Source organism: Galeopterus variegatus, unplaced genomic scaffold (genome assembly GCF_000696425.1).
Source record: "Galeopterus variegatus unplaced genomic scaffold, G_variegatus-3.0.2 Scaffold300, whole genome shotgun sequence".
NCBI lineage: Eukaryota > Metazoa > Chordata > Mammalia > Dermoptera > Cynocephalidae > Galeopterus > Galeopterus variegatus.
Window position 1 is genome coordinate 147,722 of NW_007726411.1, and position 24,025 is coordinate 171,746.

The 24,025-nt window shown below is 39.0% G+C and overlaps 1 protein-coding gene across 1 annotated transcript in view; it reads right to left on the reverse strand.

The window, feature by feature from the left end:
- The window catches only part of NCOA2 (nuclear receptor coactivator 2), a 110,061-nt gene that overhangs the window by 37,630 nt on the left and 48,406 nt on the right, over nucleotides 1–24,025 (reverse strand). The window contains exons 3-9 of the mRNA XM_008567161.1: nucleotides 18,093–18,196; nucleotides 13,503–13,680; nucleotides 10,526–10,714; nucleotides 7,671–7,772; nucleotides 7,242–7,385; nucleotides 3,837–3,984; nucleotides 934–2,203 (exon numbers count right to left, since the gene is read on the reverse strand). Of these exons, the coding sequence (XP_008565383.1) occupies nucleotides 934–2,203; nucleotides 3,837–3,984; nucleotides 7,242–7,385; nucleotides 7,671–7,772; nucleotides 10,526–10,714; nucleotides 13,503–13,680; nucleotides 18,093–18,196 (2,135 nt within the window). The remainder of the gene's footprint in view (nucleotides 1–933; nucleotides 2,204–3,836; nucleotides 3,985–7,241; nucleotides 7,386–7,670; nucleotides 7,773–10,525; nucleotides 10,715–13,502; nucleotides 13,681–18,092; nucleotides 18,197–24,025) is intronic.

Here is a 24,025-nt window from a genome sequence, read left to right on the forward strand (position 1 = left end):
ATAAAAATGATTTTGAACATCTTTTGGTGTCCTAAACTGTTTTCAGCAAATTAATTTTTCAAACAGGAACAACATATAATGTAGTCTATTATTTTTGTGAATTTATATAAAATGGCTCAGATACACTAACATCAAGTCAACCTTTACTTCTCCTTTCCTATTATCCATTTCCCCTTAAATATTTTTTATACCAATGGCCTAAAAAATTCTTCTGCATTAATCAGAAGTTTAGGTTGAGAACAAAGAGAAATAGAATAATCATTTGGTTTGAAAACCAGCTAAACTCTGATCTTAAAAAGAGAGAAGGTAAATAAGAAATAATTAGATTAAGTCTGTTTGACAAAGCCCAGTTTTGAGGAAGTGATTATCTCCAATTTAGGCATGTTCTGTAACAGGGGTCAGCAAAGTACAGTGGCCTGGGGGCTAAGTCCTGCCCACCACCTGTTTTGCATGACCCAGGAGCTAAGAATGTGTTTACATTTTTTTAATGGTTAAAAAAAAATGGAAAAGGAGAATATTTTGTGAACACATGAAAATGGCATCAATTTAGATTTTCACGTCCACAGTGAGATTTTATTGGAGGACGGCTGCATGCTTTTGTCTATGCAGTGTCTACGGCTTCTTTCACACTGCGACACAGAGGTGGAGTTGTGACAGAGACTGTATGGCCGGCAAAGCTTAAAATACTTATCATTTGGCCTTTTACAAAAAAAGTCTGCCGACCCACATTCTATCACAATGTCACTCTTTGATAGGGAGAGTATGTAAAACACACAGCTTCACTGAGAATTAACTGTTTCAAGGTAGGAACAGCAAAGGACAAGGCATATGGCTTATTTTTACCTACCATCTGAGGCCTCACTGTGCCGCTGTGGAGAGAATCCTTGATGCTCACAGATTAGTATATCTGGGAGAAGACACTACAGAACTTACCTGGTCACTGGGCTCAAAGCTCATCTCCTCCTTCTCAGTTTTCATAGCTATTAATTTCGTGTTATTGGCAGGGTCTGTCTTACTGTCCAGTCGCTCAAGTTTGGGGGTTATTTCTGGTAAACCAATATCTTTAGTATCATCTTTATCTAGCAGATAGCGAAGTAGTGCATTCTCTTTCTTCTTGGGGCTCACGGGCTCCTGTTTAATCGTCACTTCTGAGCCAGGAGCTGTGCTGCTGGACTCCTGGCTCAGCTCTTTGCCTGTGGCTTCTGCTGTTAACTTGGCCAAGTCCACAGGGGAACTGCTGTCCTGCAAGAGTCTGTGCAAAATTTTATGCTTCTCCTTGAGCGAGGTCCCATGTGTTGACCCAGAACCAGGCAAGCTACCTGTGGAGTCCTTGTTTGTGTCCGACAAAGAGCTGGATAAGGGCGAGGGCTCCATTTGATCAGATTTGGTGGTCAACAGCTGTAGGAGTTTGGTCTGCCCTTTGTTATCGTGCAGCCTGCTCTGTCCGTCAGCTCGCTCACCGCTCACGGCCTGGGAAATGCTGGAATCATTTGTTTCCTTTTGCTCTCCAGGATGGCAGTTGTTCTCTGCTTGTCCAGTTGCACCTTCAGATGGCTCCCCATAAAGTCCAAAACAGTCTTTGGAGTCCATGCTTCCCATCTTGCTGAGTGGGGGAGGATTCATATTAACTGGGGAGTTTTGCAAATTGCCCATTTTTAGGTCCGGCGAAGCCAACGATGACCCTAATGAGACCCCGTGCCCCTCGCTGAGGGCCTGAAGTGCATTGAGGGAACTGTTGGTGTAACTATGGCTATTTCCTGTGCTGCTGCAAACTCCCACAGGGGAATGCAAGCTTCCTGCAGGGGAAAACTGACTGGGTGGGATTCGAGGGCTGCCAGCCACTCCAGGGCTCATGCGATGCCTCGGTGAAAGCATGGAGTTGGGCTGTCCTGGATTCATGCCAGGGCTGCTCTGTGAGGGACTGTTCATTTTGAGTGCATAGTTACTACCCTGAGGAGTGGTTGCCTGCATGCCCGACACATGGTTCATTCCCCCAGAACCACCAAACCTGCCCATGGGCATGCCCATTTGTTCCTTTGGGCCATTTATGGGAAAGTTTATATTGCTACTGAGGGTCATGTCCTGACCTGGGTTCCCACTGCACATGGCCTGGTGGGCAGGGCTGCTAGAGCTAATTGGATTCAATGGCTTCCCCATCGCTTGTCCAGTCAGATCCGGATTCATTACACACACATTCTGCTCTCTGTATGAGGAAAGAAAGAAATATAAGATAAAAGGAAAAATACTTTGCAAGTTATTAATTCTTAAAAATGAGATGGTCTTTTTTAAAAGAACAGACTACATTTAAAGGATAGATAATACTTTGATGAAACCATCTGTAATTATGGACAAGACTGAACATGTACAGTTTTGGACCAAGAGGGATGTTTTCAGGCAACTCATTAAGATGTCTGTGTGTTTACAGAAGGGGTGTGTTTAAATGTGACTACTGCCATATTGAAATTACTAGAGAAGACATTAGAGGGGTTCCAATTACATAATATATCTTTCTCGTGAATAATAAGAGCTTATACTGTTTGAAAGAAATGAGCCAAACAAGTATAGCTGTCTTCAATTATGTGTCAGAGATTACAATTCCTACCAACAGACACATCCAGAAGCCTGGAGAACTCTGACAAGTACTACTTGGCAACAGCAAACTCAGGGGGGAAAATACTTGCCCCTGTTAGCAAAACTCTGCCAGTTCTTAAGCCAATAGATACAAAAACTTTTTGGAATTAAATCCCCTTTTCTAACAGATTGCCCCTCCCCCCCCTAGCCCCCCCCCCCCCGCCAAATCAGAGCCTCAGAGATGACATGGGAGGAACTTCGGAGTGACCTTAGTTTGTGACCTTATTCCCCAACTCCCAGACAGCTCCAACCCATCCCCTTACTAACAACTAAAAGCAAGTTTTCTGAACGAGAAGTCTTTCCAAGCCCTATGAACTTTAATTTATAGCCTTGGCATTCACTTGTGAGTTACCAAATATGTTCACAAATCCAAACAAAACAGGTTTCACAAATTGTCAAACATCAGCTTTTAGTTAGGTCAGTGAAATTTGCCACATCTGTAATCATTTCCAAAGTTTTTCAGTTTGAGGTCAGATTTATTAACAGTTGGCAAACAGGGCTGCCTGATTTTTTTTACTCCTAAATAAGAAAGTAAATAATTGACAAAAGTAATAAAATGGGACTCTTTACCCAGAGCAATTTTATATATCTTCTGATAGTACCTCATAAAGTTTTATATAGTATATACATAAATATTTATATAACCAGAAATTTAATCATTTTCCTAAATGTGTGCTCTAAAACAATATGGTTTATGGCACTTATTTTAAAATCAACATTCAATTTTCTTTACTCTCCTTTTTTATAGAAATGTTAATTGCTCTTCAGTTTTAAGTCTAATGTCAAGAAGTTAATTTAGACCTCAGAACAAAAATCTAAAATATTACTTCTAAGTATATATACTTGAAAATTTTAGATTTAAACACACTGGGGCAGAAATCATATTACTGGCTTCAACAATCCCGTCTTGCATGTGTTGCCACTGGGGGCGGATCAGTTTCCCTTCTTCAACGTAAGGGACAGTCAGTTGGGTTTTAAATTCACTAGTGTTAAGGACAGAATTCGCAGCATAGGGCTCTACACTGCCAGTACTATGAGGTGTCTTTCAGCCAATGGTTAATAACAATTTAATTTATATTTTACACTACTGGCATTGATGAATAGAAATGTCTAACAAACCTGAAAAGCTCTAGGGTGATTTGTTGCTTTTGTAACATTTCCTCTTAACCTGGGTAGGGAAACTTATGTGTTAGAACTAGGATTACCTGTGAAGCATATGTAAAGATATTACAAGCTGAGGTTCATTAGTAGTCTGAGAACGGATGAGTTTGCTCTTCGTCTGTGCAGCAACAAGAGTGCCATCGGACAAGGAAAAACGATAGATCTGACTGAACGCCAATCCTTGTCTCAGTACTGCAGGCGAGCAGGGAAACAAAATGCATGTTAAAGAAAAGGGGGACAGGGGGAAGAGAAGGCATAATAATAGTAATAAAGTTCATTAAGTTTCTTAATATTTTCCTACCAGGGTGTTAAAGAGTTCCAAATAATATTTCATGATATTAGAACATTGTAAATATTTTTTTTGGGGGGGTGGCTGGCCATTACAGGGATCCAAACCCTTGACCTGAAAGCATTATAAATTCTTAAAATACATTGACTTTTCATTTAAAGTACAAATAAACTCAATATATTGTTTTTCTTACATTAAAGAATAAGAGACCCTCACACTGTCCTTTTTAAAATCTTTAGTATCACAGCAAAACAGAATTTTAAACTGTTTTTCAGCTCAAAACAAGCTTTTCTATTGTTAGAAAACAATGCAATGCATAACTTATCTCTAAAGTGTACAATTTGCCTTCAATTTCCATTTAAACTAATACGAATATTAAAACTTATGACATTAAATATGATCTCTGAATATTCATCTCAAAGCTGCGTGCTGGTCAATCCATCATCTCGCACTACTTTCCCCCCAATTCTGTTTCTCACTGTGTAAAAAGTATTATTTCTGTGGTTAAGACAACAGGAAGTAAATGATAAGCAATCAGAAGAATCTTCTCATAGAAAAAAAGGCTAAACAAAGCTGAAACAATGAAAGTGCAAATATTAGTGGTATGTAATTGGTTTAACTTTTGGATAAAGAGTCAGGTGCTTCCATTTTCAAAACAATAACAAAATATCACAGAAATCAAATAGGTTAATATAATTTCCCTCAAAATAATTTTGAGATTTATCTTTTAAAACAACTGCATGTTATAATTGTCTAATACTGCATAAAACACATTTAAATTCAGAAAACACACAGACATAATTTAGTTACATCTTAAACCATTTTAAGACTACCATGTTTCTACCACATAATCCTCAGCACAAATTTTGTGGGCTGAATAGCTAGTCCCAAAGCAACCAAACACATTCACCACACCACAGAACTGCCACAAGTAAGAGACAGGCTGACATACACTGTGAATTCTGATTTCTTGGTAAAATTTCACTTTGAGCAATTTGTCTAAGGACCCCCCTCTACAATTTCAGTTAGATATAGTATTTAGGTATTGCTTTCTGCCATCAATTGTTACATGAAGCTACTCTGAAGTGGCAGTATTGGAAATGAATTACTGTATATACATGTATCTTGCTTTGTATAGTAAATAAATTACTAAAAAGTAACACAAATACAATTTTTTTTTTTTTTAAAAGATGACCGGTAAGGGGATCTTAACCCTTGACTTGGTGTTGTCAGCACCACGCTCAGCCAGTGAGCAAACCGGCCATCCCTATATGGGATCCGAACCCGGGGCCTTGGTGTTATCAGCACCACACTCTACCGAGTGTGCCACGGGCTGGCCCCACAAATACAATTTTTATAATAGGACACATTTCTAACAGCTTATAATATCAGAATTTTATCTGACCTTGGCTATGATCCCTAAAGACCTTTCACATCTTTTTGGTCTACATCCAACATCTCTGCTAAGTACCTATGTGTAAGGGTGCACCTGAATGCATTTAGAAAGTTTCCCATTTAAACAAAGCCTTCCAATAAATTTCTATTCAGTGCAAATTATCACCCCTGATCTTACCTATTTCATAAGTCTGAATGTCTATGTGGGGTTTCTTATAGTGGGTCCCATCTGTTTAGTTCTAGCACGGTGCCTGGTCCCTCTGTGTAAACCCTTTTGTAAGGTTCTTTATGCCACAGAATTAAATGTAGGACATTGCTAGTCAGGACCCAAGGACAATGAACATGTTTGCTCATGGCAATTTCTTTGTTTATGGTGACTATTCTTTTCATTTTAAACCAGATCTAGTGAAATGGTAGGTTAAATATTGATTTCTGTCAAATACAGCCTCTTTATCTCCTCTTATTCTTTCCAACCTAAAGAAAATGCTATTAGAGAAATTGTTGAATTATGTGCTTATTTCTAGGAAATAAGGATGAAAAGGATGATAAAAAACAAAAGGAATGAGAGAGAAAGGTCATTTACTATGATTTTTGCTTTTTCATAAGTGATCTAAAATGCATAAAGTTTTAACATACAAATACTACTGGTAGAATGCCAAGGTCACAGAGGCACATTAAATGGATGACGACAAACGAGAACTCCATTTTCGTTAATTACTTACAAATTTTTTCTGCAAAGATGCAGACAATTGTCTAAGCCGAGTTATGAGGCACACTGCATGGCCGCCAGTCCCTCCCATGCAGCAAGGCCCACACTGACAGTGCACGTGGAACCCTGACCAACTGCCCTGCCAGCATGCAGAGGGGAGACAGAGAAAGTGTCTCCCTCCCCACTGAGCACTTATTAGAGCAAATAGGTTTCTCCTTTGTTCTTGCTTCTTTAACAGAAAACCAAAACGTACTTGGAAAAAAGTGATTCTTGGAAAGACCTTGGGGAGCAGCACAGCAGAGTGACCGCCAGGTGGGGCTCAGACTGACATCCCCTGCTGACACTCCTTGTGAGCTGGTCATTTCCCCACCTCGGCATCCATGTCTGCAGAGTGAGTCCCCATGCCTACCTCACAGGCTTGCTATCAGGGTCAAATGAGATGATGCAACAAAGGGACAATACCATACAAATAGCAGGTGCTCAATTAGGCTGCTATTACTACTGAAAAATGACTTCACAGTTGGGTTTAGTTCCAGCCGTCCTATTAACTAAGTCCTGTGACCTGAGACAAGTCACTCTTTAGGCCTTCTGGAAACATCTGGACAGTCTTTGTTGGTCATCACATTGAAGGAGGGCCTGGGACCCCAGTATTACTCTTGCAAATTTCATTTATTCTTATTTCCAGATTTCCCTTATGACTCAGGTAACATTCCTTTAGATTAGATGGTACTTTATTGCTTGTCCTATATCTAGAAGCCTTAGGATCAAAGAAAATGACCTCTTTCCTTTTCCTTTTGTCTTTGTGACATACCATTACCTGCTCTATTTCCTTCATCACACTCTTCTATCCTACAGGTTCTTCTGTTAAATTTTCCTTCAGATAGCATAGCAACATCTGGGCCAGACAACGCAAGTACATGAGAAAACAGAGTCACCAGATCTAAATTTCCCAAGGTGAACTGCAGGAATCACTGTTGGAGAGAAAGCTCCCACTGGGAACAATGATTCAAGTAAAATCAACTTCAAGACAGATATCATTCATTCAGAGATGCTTACCTTCATGATGATGCCTCTTAGCATAGGACACAGATTCCCCTTCATGCTGTGCATGGAACTTCTGAATGCACCTTCTCACCAGATCCTCCCAGCCTGGCTTCATGGCTGCTCTCATGGTGCTAGTATCCAGAGAAGTGATCTTGCCTATCAAATAACAGCAGGCATTAGACCCACATATCAATCTATTCTAAATGGAAATAATAAATACAAATTTATTTACTTAGACTAGGTAGCACAAGTACATGGACTAAAAGGGTATAAAGTGAAAATAAGTCTCTCTCTCCTTCCAGTCCTCCAGCTCTTCAATATTTCTACCCCTGCAGTCATCACTTTTACCGCTTCTGTATAGTTTTGTAAATATATTCCTTGCATTTACAAATACACAAATATCCTAAAATGATTTCCTTGGTCTTCTTCGGAAAGATTTACCTTGGAGATCCTGGCGAGTAGTAAAACTTTCTGATGAGGGAAGAACAGGTCTTTCCTTCATGGGAACTCTTCTTGCCACACAAATCAAGCACGACTGCAAATCTTAAATCATACATATTTATGTTCATTATATTAGGCATTTTTTTAGTGATTCAAGCAAACCCAAATGTATTTATGACCACACGACCTTGTAAAGTGGTAAGTGAGAAAATGACAAAACACTACCTGGGCTTCTCACTGGCTTTATTCTCTCTTCAACTGAAGCGGACGGTGGCTGGGGGAGAGGGAGGGTGTACCATGCAGGGGACACTGGGGGAACAGGGGACAAACCACTGAAGCCACACCGTCCGCACGATGAGAGTATATCTACTCCCTGGAGTTAACAATCTAACCACCTCTCCAAGGAGCGAAAAGAATAGAATCTTCTCTTATTAAATGGCTGATAGTAACAACCAGCTTAATTCATAGTAAAGTACAAAAGTGATGAAGACTAAAATCTGATACTCTGCTTTGTCAAGGGTTTGCTTCTTCAGTTTTAGGTTCACCACGATACAGGAAAACTAGATATACTTTCTACCAAACTATGTAAATACCCCTGCAATGGCAATATGCAATTTAAAACTAATAATATAAACTGAGTATTGACGCAGACTCAGAGAACAAATCCCACAGTACCCAGCACATGCAGCTGTGCTGGAAGGGGCAATGGTACAGTTTAGAATCTGGGCCGTGTGGGCCGGCCCGTGGCTCACTCAGGAGAGTGTGGTGCTGATAACCAAGGTCACGGGTTCGGATCCCATATAGGGATGGCTGGTTAGCTCACTTGGGAGAGTGTGGTGCTGACAACACCAAGTCAAGGGTTAAGATCCCCTTACCGGTCACTTTTAAAAAAAAAAAAAAAGAAGAATCTGGGCCATGGCTAGCTTTTCATATGGCCAGTGCTAGGCCCTCATTCCTCACCCCACTTCAACTGTACTATGCATCGATATTCACTTCTAGAGAAAAGGGAAATGTTTTATTTATCTTTGTAATGTGCGGGGCACATGGCACAGTCCTTTCTATTTTAAAGCTGGGTAAAAGGTTGCTAAAAAAAAAAAAAGTTTGTTCAAATCTCATGTCATTATGTCATTGTTCGCCTTTAAATTTGGGAAATAATTTTTTGAAGTATATCTAGTAATAGCTGGTATCAAAATTAAAATGTAATCATCATCCTCAACCAAACAAAAGCTAAACTTTGGGACACTTACTATGAGATATACAGCTTTCTATCTGCTTTACAAGTTATCAACTCGTTTAATCCTCTTAACTCTATGAGGCAGGTACAAGTATTATTTTTAGTTAACAGAGGAGAAAACCAAAGAACGAAGTTGAAATAACTTGCCCAATGTTATGCAAAACTTTGGCAAAGCCAGGATTTGAATCTGAGCACACTATGGCTCAGAAACCGTGCTCTTACGCTATACTGTGTCAAACGTACAAAAAATGTCTAAATGCAAAGCACAAAATAATAAATTAGTTCAGCTATATCTTTTCCATACTGCTTTAGAATATTATCATAGATGAATAAATTAGCAGCATAAAATAGAATAAAATCATTTGATATTCCATACCTAAGCAAAAGTTTAATTTTGAAATACTATGTATCACCTGTAACAGCACCAATACTTCCTTTCCAATAAAATTTAAATTTGAAAGTATTCAAATATTTTATTTTATTTTTTATTTTTATTTTTTAAAGATGACCGGTAAGGGGATCTTAACCCTTGACTTGGTGTTGTCAGCACCACGCTCACCCAGTGAGCAACCGGCCATCCCTATATGGGATCTGAACCCGTGGCCTTGGTGTTATCAGCACCGCACTCTCCCAAGTGAGCCACAGGCCAGCCCCAGTATTCAAATATTTTAAATAAAAAGTATTACATAACTAGCATTCAATGACAACCACAGTTCAGGCATATGCATTTAAGCACTATAACAAATTCTGATATTGGTATCGGTGACTTCACTTATTAATAAACTGATGCTCCGCAAGGTCAAGGAACTTGCCCAAAGTCAGAGCTTGTAAGTGGCTGAGTGAGGACTGTCTGATGACACAGCCCAGGATGCTTCCATTCACTAGTGCTCCTCAGCTCTTCCCCTCTGCTACGCATGCAGAATGCACTTCTTCAACACTGTCTCGCATTATAGAGTGACACTCAGCTCTGTGAAATGTCTTGCTTGGCAGGTACAGGGGATGGCTACTACGCCAGCATCTCTATGGTGAACAGCCTAATGAGCTTATAGTCTGAAACCCCTGCCACTCCCCACTCCCATCTCTATCCTCTCTTAAGTACCATTCTATTTATTATACCATATTCTGAACCCAGTGTCCACTGATGAGCTATATGGATTCCATTAATCCCTTGGAAGCATATGAAAAATGTTATTTGTACCTATGTGCATTAGATGTTCAAAGGAGCTTGGGATCTCCCAAAAGTTTAACCAGTAATATATCTAGACTAGTATGATAATCACTGGCCACATGTGACTTTTTAAATGTAAATGTAACAAAATAAAAAATTCAGTCCCCCAGTTGCACTACTGACATTTCATGTGCTCACTAGCCACATGTGGATAGTGGCTGCCACACTGGACACTGAAGATAAGTCACTTTCATGATCACAGAAAATTCTGTTGATGGTGATACTGTTCTAGAGATTTAAATATTAATCGTAAAAACAATAAAAATTGAAAAGAACAAAGAAACTGCCTCTAAATTTTACTTTGTGTGAACACTAGTTTTATATTAAGTGTGGAAGAAAGAGCACAGGAATAAATACATAGACACATAAAATATCCTAGAGACACTGTCCTACCTTCTCCTTCCTCTTTGATGGACTTTGGTTGAGAGACAGCAAAGCACTGCATAGCTTCGTATTTCTGGTGCGCTTCCTGGTTATCATGACCTTCCTCTTCGGAATCAGGTAAAGGCTTGACCAGCATCCGGCAATTGAAGGTATGGCTGTTCCGCCTAGGAGGCTCACCAGACCAAGATCCCCCATTCACTGAGCAAGGCAAAAAGTAATCCAGTATTATAAAGAAACTAACATCAGGGTCACTGCTGCTGAATTATCAAAATGATACAAGAAAAATATGGTTACTTTACTTTTACACGGTGCTTTATACATTCCTAAATACTTTCATAATCTAGAGGGGAAAAAACTCTTGGGTTAACATTTTAACAACTTGAGGAAATTCTTGGGGGTTTCAAAACATCTTCTGCACCTCTTACTCTTCATCCCCACTTCTTCCCTTCCAGTTCAGGCCTTGATTATTTACTACCAGAAAACTATAGTTGTCTATTTTGGGGTCTTCCTAACTTGGATTTCTTGGAAATTTAGTTTCATCTACTTGTATTCCAGTTTTAGATATGTTACCCCTGCTCAAAACTCTTTAGTGGCCCCAACTGTAGCATGAATTAGATTCTTTCAGGATTTGGACTTGATGTAGTCAGGAGTATGACGGCCATTCAAACTGATAAATCGAAATCTCACTAACTAGCTGTCTATCCATTTAAGCAGATCTTTCACACTCCTCGGCACAAGCCTACCTGCATCCTGCCATACCTACTTCCACATGGACATCCTCGTGCCTGCTGCCACCCCATCTAAAATGTCAGGCTGCCTCTATTTCTCCCTCCGAAGGTACTCATGCTCTAAGGCCGAGACCCTCTGTAATAGACACTTAACGACTTGAAGCACCCCACACTGCCTCCTCTTACAGATCTTTCTTTTATAAAATTTTAGTGTATATTTTGTAACTTGGCTATTCTTCAATTACTCTATGTAGTCTTTTAAAAATAGCTTCATGTGTATTTCCTTGGTAAGACAGAAAGATCCTTGAAGACACAGTGCTAATGTCATCTCCTTTTTTTCAAGTGAAAAACTACTTTGCACATTTTCTATTTCAGTATCAAAAGTAAAAAAAAGTATTATATTAATTCAAAAAAGAGATGAGAGGAAAAACATCAATTTTTAAAAAATGCATTAGACAGTGGAAGAAATTAAAAAGTGACTGATTTTGAGAATTAAAGGGTGTTTATGGATCACCAGGTCAACCTCCTCATTGTACAGATGAGAAAACTGATGCCCAAAGAAATGTTCAACTACTAGAAGAGCAGGAATCAGAACCAATCTTAATTCTCACTTTGGTGTTCTTCTCTTTACTCTTCCTTATGTTTTACCTAAAAATATTAGGAGGAGTAAGACAATGAAACAGGACTAAAATAAGAGTGAGTCATAAGAAAAGCAAATATATTTTACAAAGCCACTAGTAAGAAAACATGTAGAAGGACACGGAGGTGTTATGGTCAACCCAATGCTAAAACCACGGCCACTGGGCTGTAGAGGAGTAGAAAAAGGAAACAAACCCTGGAAAGAAAAAAGTAAATACCAAGTTAACTGTAAGAAATTATTTTAAAATTATAGAAGGAATCACAGCTAGCTTTATATGTCGTTGTAGACATTTGGAAAGTTTTTTTCATGATCAGCATTTTTAACAGCTTATTTACATAATAGAGACTACATAGAGTAATCAAAGAAGAAAGAAAGAAAGAGTTCTTATTGACTCAGATTAATAAGTAAGTTGAAAGCAAAAAAAAAAAAGTATAATATAAAGTAAGGCAAAGAGCTCTTTAGATAAATGAATAATAGCAAATTAATAATATAGGTCCTTTGAGGAAGTCATAAAATTACTGAAGAGATCTGAAAACTCTAGTTACTTGAAATAAGAAATCCCATTTTCTTATTTATATACTAAAGAATATAGTAAAGAATCCTTCCCAAGTATTCGAACATTTTGTATTACTATTGCAGTCACTTTGAACAAAGGGTTATCACATCAAGGAAAAGCTAGCCATAGTTGAACCTGAAAAGGACCTTTTCCTACTTACTGTGCTAACAATAAGACCAGCTAATAGAAACAGTTTTAAGAAAAAGAACAGAAATACTTGTCAACTCAGGACTTGACCTTATTCTGTACTAAAATATGCATTTCTTTTTTACTCGTGAAGATGTTCTTAGCATCACCAGTTTAAGTGAGAATATTAAAAAAAGAACCACTTAGTAAGTGGGAACAGCAATACTCTAAAGCAGCAACTAAGGTGGGCCCACGCTGTGAGTCACCCACTTTAGAATGTGGCCCTTAATCATCACGTACACTTTTGGAGAACATCTCCAAAATAAGATGAAGACATCAGGAAATCTGAGACAGGGAGCGTGGGCTAAGGAGGCAGCATCTCACGATGACACCTGCAGAGCCACTGAAGAGTCTGTGAGACCAAAGAGCCCATTCAGGGCTGCTGGGCTGATGGCACTTGAACTTCTCCATGTGCCACTTGCTCCTTAACATTTTATTTTTAGAATGTCATAATATTTTTGTCACAAAATGACTCAAAATAAATTGAATCTCAAACTTCTCATGACCTTCTACTTGACGGTCATGGAGAAATGGACAAAACTGAGTTGGCTGGCAGTGGAGATCTTAAAAACAGTAAACACAAACTCCATGAAAACAGTGGCATATAAGCACTTCCCATCTGAATCATTTTCACGTACTTTAAATATAGGATATCAAAACGATCATTTATTCAAGATCAGTATCTGAAGATATCCTTTCTTCCATGACTTCTAAGCTCAAATACTCAACACAAGCATCTTTAAAACTAACCAGTCCCTGTTATCCCCAACGGACGTAATGTAATTCTATCTTACCCACTCCGACCAAGACAATGTGTGTGTGTAGGGGGAGGGTGGGGTGGAGGAGACGGAGGAGACCCAATAGACCATCATTTACCTATAGACTTGGGCAGCAGGTTTTTGACAAATTCCGTGTGATCTCCAACATGCAGGATGCTATATACACTTTTGTTCATCAGCTCTTCTTGGTTATACCTTAGATACTGTGTCACATTTTCTGACACAAACACAACGTTGCCTTCTAGGTTCACTACAAAGAAGAACCCATCAAGGGCCTAAAGGAAAAGGCACAAATTGTGTTAGAGAAGATGTAACATGAAATCATACACAATTGTTATGGGAACGATTCCTTTAAGGGAAACGCATGATACACACATGGATAGAAAAGAGAGCTCTCTCCCCCCTTTCCCAGTTTTCAGAAACAAAACACATTCTCTCTTGCTGAAATAGAAATTATTCCACCTTAATAACTGGGAGAGAGTCTAGACAGGGTATCTTACTGCAAACTAAATGACAAACACTAACTCTGTTAATTTATCAGGAGATGATTACAGCCAAGTAAAGGTGTACAGGCATTTATCTGTATTTTCAAAATGAGATCCATGTCCTCCATAGGGCCAAAAATAACTTTTATTCACCAGCCCAATACACCATAATTTCATTCTACAGTGTTTCAAGTTATGCAATGGGAAGAAGAGGTCGCTGATGAATCAGATGACCTTCAAAGAAACATCAATCCTTTATTGTGTGGTGTATATGGGAAAGGGTCTGGGAAGTGTCTCTGATATGGCAAACTAGTCTTCATGGAGGCTTCAGCACTGTCCTGTCTGGAGAAGGATACTAATTGAGCCCATCTATATTATTTGTTCTCCAGATTAAGATGCGGGCTCCTAAATAACCTAAATAACCGTTGCATGCCTCCTGTAGTGGGTTCATAGCCTCACTCTTTGTTGTCATCCCAACCTAGATTAAGGAAGGAGATGAAGAATCTTGGCTCATTTCAGAAAGTAAAGATAACAATAACAGCTATCGAGCATGTTTACAGTGCCTTATGCACATTGCATCATTTTAATATTTACAACTCCAAAAGGAATGTCTTATCTTTCCCAGTTTACAGAGGAAAATGGGCTGACTGGTTAGCTCAGTTGGTTAAAGAGCAGCCTTGTAACACCAAGGTCAAGGGTTCAGTTCCTCTTACCAGCCAACCTCCAAAAAAAAAAACCACAGAGGAGGAAACTGAGGCTCAAAGAGAGGTTAGGTAACTGCCCAAGATCTTACAACCAGTCCGTAGTGGCTCTGGAATCTGACTCCAAAGCTCATGCTTTCAATTACCACACAGCAGAGTTCTCCACTCCACTATCTTACCCCTAGTCCATCTGCCCATCATGTTCACCTTGGCCATGAAAAGGCTGAGGATTCAGTGAGTTTCCACAAGTTACATTACCTCTCTTTTCCCTTTTGATCCTTGCTTGTCAGAACTGTTTTATGGATGGGTAAGTGACCAGAACTTAGAAAAGCCTTGATATTGATCAGTCATACCTAGGACATGTGCTGCCTGGTCTAGCCAGTTTATGCCACTCGGTTTCTTCATGATACGTGTTTATTCCCATTTTTAACATGAATGCTACATGTATATATCCATATAACAGTAGGTATAGATGGGGCCCAAAATGTTTACTTTTTCCCTAATTTTTTTTCTCCTTAAATTATTTAATAGGCTCCTCCTATTTTGTGAGCTATCTTTAAATACATTCCATCTTTAATTCAATTTCATCACAAAACTAAGTGCTGTCTCAAATTAGAACTGACCATAAGGCACCAGTGAAAATCTCTTTTTGTTTTTTTAAAATATACACCACCAATTGTTCTCAAGTTTTTCTTAAATATATGGTTACGTTTTCTCAATGGTGTAAACCATATGCAGGGCAAAGCAAGACTATATATATAAATAGTCTTTCATAATAGGTTGGCACTAACCCTTGAGAATGGTATGTGTGTCCACCCGGTAGTGAGGACAGGAAGTTAGTTAGTTGATTAGTTACGTGTCAAGTCTCCCTTTTAAACTCCCTGCCTCAGATACATATTCGACAGGGATTTTCATAACTATATTACCTATAGTTCACTTTCAAAAGTGCATGTTGCTTCCTACTATTTGGTAGTATGATAAAAAGACTGATCTGTGGCATAATAAAACTGAAAGATGAAATTGTTTAATCTCATAAAACTGTTTTTTTGAAGCTCACTATGATATGCTCTCATGGAAAAAGCTGGCATTTGGTTTTGTTGCCTAGCAACCGCTATGCTATGATGCAAGCATGAGTGTGCATCTATGCCTACGAACAGCTCCACGAGAACATGTTTTCTCTGTAAAATGATTACATGTAAACAGGGATAAAGATTTAAATTAAAACCGTAAGTCACTAAATTCAAACATTACCTCTCTAACATATTCAGTGCTAAAGTCTTGCTACACAGGTACTTGCTCCATGCACTGAATTCTCAGAAGACTGTTTGGAAACAGCAAAAATGTTGGTTTGATTTTATAAGATCAGGTCCACTGACATCTAGCAATCTGATTTCTGCAATTAATGAACTCTCAAAGGGCTAGCATCACAGCCTTGTGGTTACTCCAAGCATTTCTTTTTACAAGCCTCAGTCTTCCCAGGAGATTGTACTCGAATTTCCACCCCAGATATAATGAATAAACACAGATATATGGAAATTTCCCAATTGTAATAATTCAGATTACCATAAATTTTCAAATCAATTTTCTGTTTGTAATTCAGAAATTTTTCCAAAGGAAGTAATCTACTTTCTTTCATCTAATTCTAAACAGTCCACCTTGTTATAGTTCTCATTATCTGCCTCTAAGAACCAAGTAGCACTCTGGCCTTCCATTGCCTTGTTGACTATAGAAAAAATCAGGTTAAGTGTGTTTTTGCTTTTTCCTGGGAAATTGTAGTTGAGTGTTTTTAAGCCAGTGATTCAAGACAAGATTAGGAAGGGCAAACCCAGGGTCATTTCAAGCCTTTTGTCCAGCAGGTACAGCCTCAGGGAATAAATTTTGTCATATCAAATTACAAAGTCTGGATCAGATGATCTTTAAATCTTTTCTACGTCCCTCCCCTCCTCCTTAAGTATATGACAGATTTTCACAGAATTAGATTTTCTAAAGATAAAAATTGACTTAAGCACTGACTGAAAAAAAAGGGTGATATGGTCAAGAGAGTATTGGTTATCTTTTTTTTTTTTTTTTTGTCTTTTGTCTTTTTCTGTGTCCGGCAACGGATCGCAACCCTCAGTGTTGCCCCCGCACCGGACCCGGGACCGGCAACGGGACCGCAACCCTCGGCGTTGCTCCCGCGCCTCGCTCAGCCAGTGAGCGGGAACTGGTCCGTATGTGGGATCCGAACCCTCGGGCAGGAGCGCCGCCGCGCTTCCCAAGCGGCGCACTATCCAGTGCGCCACCGAGCCAGCCCCTTGGTTATCTTTGTTTTAAAAAATCCCAATTTCTTATACATGTGTGGCTGCTGTAGCAAGCTGATTTTACAATGACAATGCTGCAAAGCTTCTGGCCACAAGATACTTTTCAACCTTATCCTGAGAACTGACATAATTTATGTCTCAGGGTTCCTGTTTCTTGTTATATATTCACTGATATTTTCTTCTCATCTTATCCTAGCCTACATCTTGAATTTTAATTTAGAACGTGTGCAGCAAAGCACTTGGTGTTTGGTGCTATAGTCGTGCGCTGTAAGGACGTTTTGGTCAATGACAGACCACACACATGATGGTGGTCAGAGCAACAGGCTGTACCATATAGACTAGGTGTGTGTTATAGGCTCTACCATCTACGTGTGTGTAAGTACACTCTGTGATGTTCATACACGATGAAATCACCTATCGACATATTTCTCAGAACATATCCCCATCATTAAGCGACGTAGACTGTAGTTAAAATAGGAAAATTAGATTTTACAAATTCTAGACAGTAGCTAGTCATAAAGCTTCCTAAAGTTAACAAAGAAAAGGCAGTTAAGACCAGCCATTACTCTTGCGCTTATCTTAAAAGTTCCTGCTGGGGCTGGCTGGTTGGCTCAATTGGTTAGAGTGTAGCCTTGTAACCAACCCCAAGTCACAGGTTTGAATCCCCGTACTGGCCAGCCACCAAAAAATTTAAATATATAAATAAATAAAAAGTTCCTTCTGCCTATTATTTCAACTTTCATCATTATAATATAGACAAGCTAGTTTGAAGTAGCATAAATAAAAAGCACAACCCTCCTCTTTGGTCCTTAAATTTTAACCTGTATATATAGTATGTATATATACATATATAGGCATATATACATGGCATATATAAAATTTAAGAATTTTGGGAATCCTTCAAACTACAATATATCACAGAATAGGGCTTGTGAACATGCTTTTCCAAAATGAATGCTCAACTGGCAATTAAAACCTGTCAATTTATATTCTATCCTTGTTAATTCAATTCTATATTGTTAATTTTATATATATTACTGGAAGCAGGAGCCAGAACATGGATGGATACATACATACATATCAATAAGCTCAAGAGGTCCATAGTACTTGTGTAGATTCTACATTACATTCACCTGAAATTAAATGTAATAAAGTGAAGATCAACATTTTAAGATAGAGAATCAAAATGAGGGTGTGCTACCTCAAGCATCATAGGCCCCAACGCATCCTTGTCGATGACACCCTGCCCTGTAGATGATACATCTGACTTCTGCACTTCATCGATGTTGGCCGCTGCTGCTTTCTCTGCAACAAACATAACTGTGAATTAAGTGGTAGTGCTATTTTAAGGACAGAGTGACACAGAAATATTTTTATTGTAATGATTTTGAAAAATCTCTAGTGGGATCAGATGTGGCTATAAAAGAGTTAGAGTACGTCCTCATTGCCCCTGACCAGGAGAAACTGCTGGAAGCAGGAACCTGAACATTAACTTTTTACCTCCAGAACCTGTGGCTTGGATCCCCTTTCAGGCCACTGAGAAAATGAGTTTAGAGGTTTCATGCTAGCCCCTGACAGGCATTTTTTTTCTAGATTATGAAACCACTATATACTACGGCACAATTGATTTCTACTCAAGTGATTCCCCAAACTAGAATAAAGGAGGGTCTCTAGGGCCGGCCCGTGGCTCACTCGGGAGAGTACGGTGCTAATAACACCAAGGCCTCGGGTTCGGATCCCATATAGGGATGGCTGGTTCGCTCACTGGCTGAGCATGGTGCTGACAACACCAAGCTAAGGGTTAAGATCCCCTTACCGGTCATCTTTAAAAAAAAAAAAAAAAAAGGAGGGTCTCTTGCTCAGAATTCAGCTAACATAACTTGAGAGATATATGCATACATTTGAAGAAATAACAAGGAGTCCTAACCTGCTATGGAGGCTCCTCTGTGACACCCTACAATGCCCACCATGACTCTTCTGCATTTAAAGTGGCAAGAAAATTTGGTCCCTGACTTGCTCAAGGTACTTTTCAAGAGGCATCCTAGAAGGCAAGCGGAGAATTCCAACGGCTGCCCTTTGATCTAGTACAGAGGTGCAGAGTATGTGTCTTCAGGCCCACAAGGCCCAGGAAGACATCCATCACCGAATGTGAAGATTTTGTGAAAAAACTCACAGAAGAAAGAGATGCATATTTATCAATATATGTGTAAACTAGTTATTTCAAGAACACCAAAAAAAGTTTAAGCATAACAGATACATATCAACAACTTGCTAAAAAAACAACACAAAAACAATGTGCCAATTATTTGTACCTGAATAAATTATACCCTTGTTTACACTGCATGTTATCATTGTAATTAAATGCAAAAAAAGAAAACTGTAAAGCAATTTAGCACAGAATCAACCTGCTTTCGTGACCTTGGCACTTTTTTGTGTGTGTGAAAAAGATTTTATATAGTATTTAAAAAATCTGTAAAGCCTAATTTGTAGCTAAGAACCTAGAAAATCACTAAGAATTATGCAGGTCCTTTAAACTGTGCCACTCCCATGGTAGACAGCTTCCACTATGTATACTTGTCAGTGGAAGGAGAAGATGACCTGTGAAGTTCAAGTCCAAACTCAGTAACTTAGCAGATGTATCATCATTCAGAGCAAGTCACTCAGCTTTTCACTTCAACTTTTTAAGGCCTAAGTTTCCTTACCTGCCTCCTGTACATCACAGACTGTGTCAAGAGTAAATGGGATGATATGTAAAACGCACTTTAAAAACTACAAGGTAGTTCACAAAACTTACTAATCAGCATATTTGTATTCATTAGTTCTCTCTTACTAAGTTCCAAATGTAGTAATTTCTTTGCAGAGCTCATCATAAGCAGACTGTGTCTGCTTTTTCTTTTTCTTTTTTTTTTAAAAAGATGACCGGTAAGGGGATCTCAACCCTTGGCTTGGTGTTGTCAGCACCACGCTCAGCTAGTGAGCAAACCGGCCATCCCTATATGGGATCCGAACCCGTGGCCTTGGTGTTATCAGCACCGCACTCTACCGAGTGAGCCACGGGCCGGCCTCTGTGTCTGCTTTTTCAACTATTCTGCCACATTGCTGATTCACCACCTTAGATCTAAAAAAGTTGTGACTGCCTGTAAATGGAGATATGACTTGTCTGGTAGCCTTCATAATTCAATACCGTGCAGATGTGGCAGCAGTCCTCGCTTTGTTTCTTTTTCTGGGTCCTTCCCTAGCTCTTTACTGCTAGGTCCCTTAGCACTTGCTCTATCTGCAGGTGTGGTCTTAGCCAGTCTTCGCCTAGGCATGAGGCATCTCAGGTGCTCCAGCCACAGGAATGGCTCAGCCAATTACTGCATATGACCTCCTCCTTCCATTCTCCTAGAATCTTCTTCAGTGCCAAGTAGACCCACAATAAATGTACACAGGGGCATAGCTTTTTTTTCCCCCCTTTTCCTCCAGCTTACTCTGTAAGGCTGTTGATTTCTCTTCAGGTTCTGCTCATTTTTTACCCACCAGTACAGGGACATCTAATTTTCAGAGACATTCCACCATAGGAGCTATAGTAGATTTTCCTCACGTACCGCTGTCCACACCACACTCTGGAACTTGGATGTGGACAGGGCATGTACCTTTCTTAACAGCCCTGTATTGCAGAGGCCCTAGCATGCCTCAGACCGAAAGATCCCCAAGTTTCATTAATACTAAATCTCAAAATCCTTGTGATTTACGGGGTCCTACTGCATTTCTATTTATTTATTTATTTTGGTCTTCAGTGCCGTGGCAGTCAATGTGCAGGTGCCACATGCTGACATTCCCTAGAATGATTGATTTGCAGCCTTTCCTCTGCCTCATAACTATTCACAGGGGTAACATTCTCCTGTCGATAACCTCCCTTGGTAGCAGCAGTGATTCTCAAATTGGAATGGTGTACATGAGAAGATGACCCCCGAGAGAGGGTCTATCAGAATTTGCAGTAAGAACATGCATACAGATTGCAAAGGCCTTTGCATGACGTTAAGACATCTTCCTAGGAGGGTATCTCTGTTCTCCCACCTCCTGCAATGCCAATCACATCCATGAAGTAGTACACTATCCTTACCCCAAGCTAAGTTTCATGGAAGGGGGACTGTATCTAGATCCTAAATGGCTACCACTGTCTCTATTTTAGAGTAGGTATTCACTAAATATTTGGTGGCTGATTGACAGACTAGACTGACCACTGGTACTTATTATTCCTGGAAGCGTAGAAGCAAGTAGAGCATGGGTGGCAAGAGGAGCTGATTTTCCCCTTTTGCTTCACTGGACCTCAGGGTGCAGGGAAAGGAATGGAATAGGTGGGTCAAGTAACACAGGGAAAGGGTTTCCTAAGGAGAACTGGTCTTAGATAAGGAATGAGCTTGTCTTGCCATAGTCAGCAAGTTTAAAGGTATCTCATATTCTCCCAGGGTCCCAAGTTCTATTCTTCCACTGCTGTAACTGGTCATTTTATCCTTTTTAAAGAATGGACTTAATTTAGCTTAACGCTGGGGAAAGCGAGATATGAAGCAACAGCTGCTAATCACAGAGGCAACTCTGTACCTATCGCTGATCACTAGAAAACATCAGGCTATTTGTCATGCAAGACTTTGAAATCACATTACTAGTGAATTATTGTTTTCTATGGTATATATACTAATGCTGCATTTTAGGGCAAAATATAACAAAATAATAATGTTTGCGATAAGAATTCATTTCCAAGTCTTTTAAAGACAATCACTAGACCTTGTGAGATGTTTATATTTTGAGGATCTGATCATTTTGCCAGGGACCTAAATTCATCTATTAATATTTCGCAGAATTTTAAAAACTTAGATAACTCAATCAAGCAGGATCAAATCTGCACAGTATTTTATTTTTAGGAATTTATAGATCAGATAAAATTTGGGATAAGGACCTAATATTTAAATTGGGAAATGATTTAGAACTGAGAAAACGTGTTTGCGGCACTACTGAAAAACCTGGAAAAAAAATAATTATCACCCTGAACAATTATTTGTAATAACAAAATATACCGTTTTTATTCTCTTTATAATATTCAACTGAAAAATGACTAAAAGGAAAAAAGCGGCAGCTAGCACCAGTAGCAGAGAATAAGGGGTCTATTTGAGCCCACGTGAAGAAACGGGACAGTGACATGGGGATCGGCTCAGGGGTCTCCATCTGTGAGTCTGCGCCCGGTGCTCTGCTGTGGTGGAAGAGGCGGGATGAATCCTCCTCAGCAGAGAGCTCAGGCTCTAGCCAGGGGCCAAAACAGTTATGACTGAACCACATAAGAACAGTGTAGGGCTCAACTGCAAGGAACTGATTTTAAGTTCAAAGAAGAGATAAAAATGGCTGGGGATATTTTACATCCATCATAAGTGAACTGGATTCTGCAGGATATGCAAGTGGATGGCAGCAAGGATCAGGTGGGAGTGGAGGTGCGGCGCTGCCACCAGGAAATCTCAGCCGGGCCCTGAAGACCAATGTTAGGGAATGCCAGCTCGTCCAAGCTCGTCCAAGCTGGAGCTCTAGCAACCTCTGACTGAAAATGAAAATAACGAAAATCTTCACGAGATCAATTTGAAACTATATTAGTGGAACATGTTGTTTGAAAGAAAACTACAAATGAGTCTACACATTAATTGCAAGAGAACTTTTTAAAAAGTTTTGATATTTAAGGATAAAGAATTCAGGGCTTTTCACTACTGTTTGGAATATATATATATTTTCTAGCTAATGTGTCATCTATTCCTTAAGTCTGTATTGAATTTGTGCTTGGACTGTTTCTCACTATTTTAAAAAAATCAATAATATGAAGTGATAGAAAACACTCAGAAATATGGCTTTGCCAATGTAATTGGAATGTAAATCAAACGGGCCCTAAATTTATGTTATTTGGGTACTCGTTATGAAGTAGCTACCATCTCTGTTCAATGTTCAGTTGAGCCTTGAAATTAAATAGGAAGAGGAGGAGGAAGGGAAGAAGGAGAAGATACACTATTATGTTAACTGGACATACACTGATATCTTGACAGAGCATTTCAGTAATGAGTATGTTATTTTTACATACCAGATAGAAATAAATTTAAATCTTAAGATATATTTATACTTCTGTAAGTACAGCATTATTATACTAAAACAAACTATTTGACATTTTTAAATTAGGCAGTTTTCTCAGTGGTCACAAACTATATTTACTTTTCTACATTTTGCATCCATTAACCATAAAAATGTATTCTGTTACAAAAATATACTCCAGTAAACTCAACAGTAGAAAGCTTGTCCCAGAGTTGCATATGATCAAAACCTTATGAAATCTCATTATTACAGATGTAACTCTGAAATTGGAGAAAGAGATGATCAAATTTAATTTTCAGAGCCTAGGAAAAGATTTCTCCTCTGTGCCTTGACTTCATAATTTCTTCCTGCTGCCCTTTAACCATTAAAGTTATTCTTTTAAGATAAAGAATATGACCTAAGAGAATAACAATGAAAATAATAATTCTATTCTTTTCTTCCTCAAAAGATTTTAAACATCATAAAATAGCTACGATCTTTTACAAATGCAAGACCCTGATTGGAGGGATTGTCCAAGGATGCCTCCACAATCTTTTTCAGATTATCCTTTTCCTCCTGGGGTGGCTGCTTGGACAGCAGCCCCGCCCAGTGCCCTTCTCCATTTGCCTGTACTCCAGAAATCCAATACCAATTAATTAGATTTCCAGTTTCAAAGCAAAGAACAAAACCCCATCTCTTAAGGGACTAAGTTAAGATGAGTCATACTGCAAACTGGGGGAAAATCGTTAATATTATATTCCATATGGGTTTTTTTTTCCATAAGTAATTATTATTCGTGTTTTCTCTCAGAACCAAAAGCTAGGTTAAGAGCGTAGCTTTGGAGTTCTAGAAATATAAATGATGTAAAAATACAAGAAAAAACAGATTTTTTTTGAAGCAGCTGGATTAAATTGCTCGTTATCACTGGCAAGTACAGGCATAAATTCAAAAGAAAAATTCCGGTTTTCTGGTGAGAACAAGCAACAAATCAGAAACTGATCCTAATCAAAAAAAAAAAAAAAAAAAAAAAAAAAAAAAATAAATTTTTTT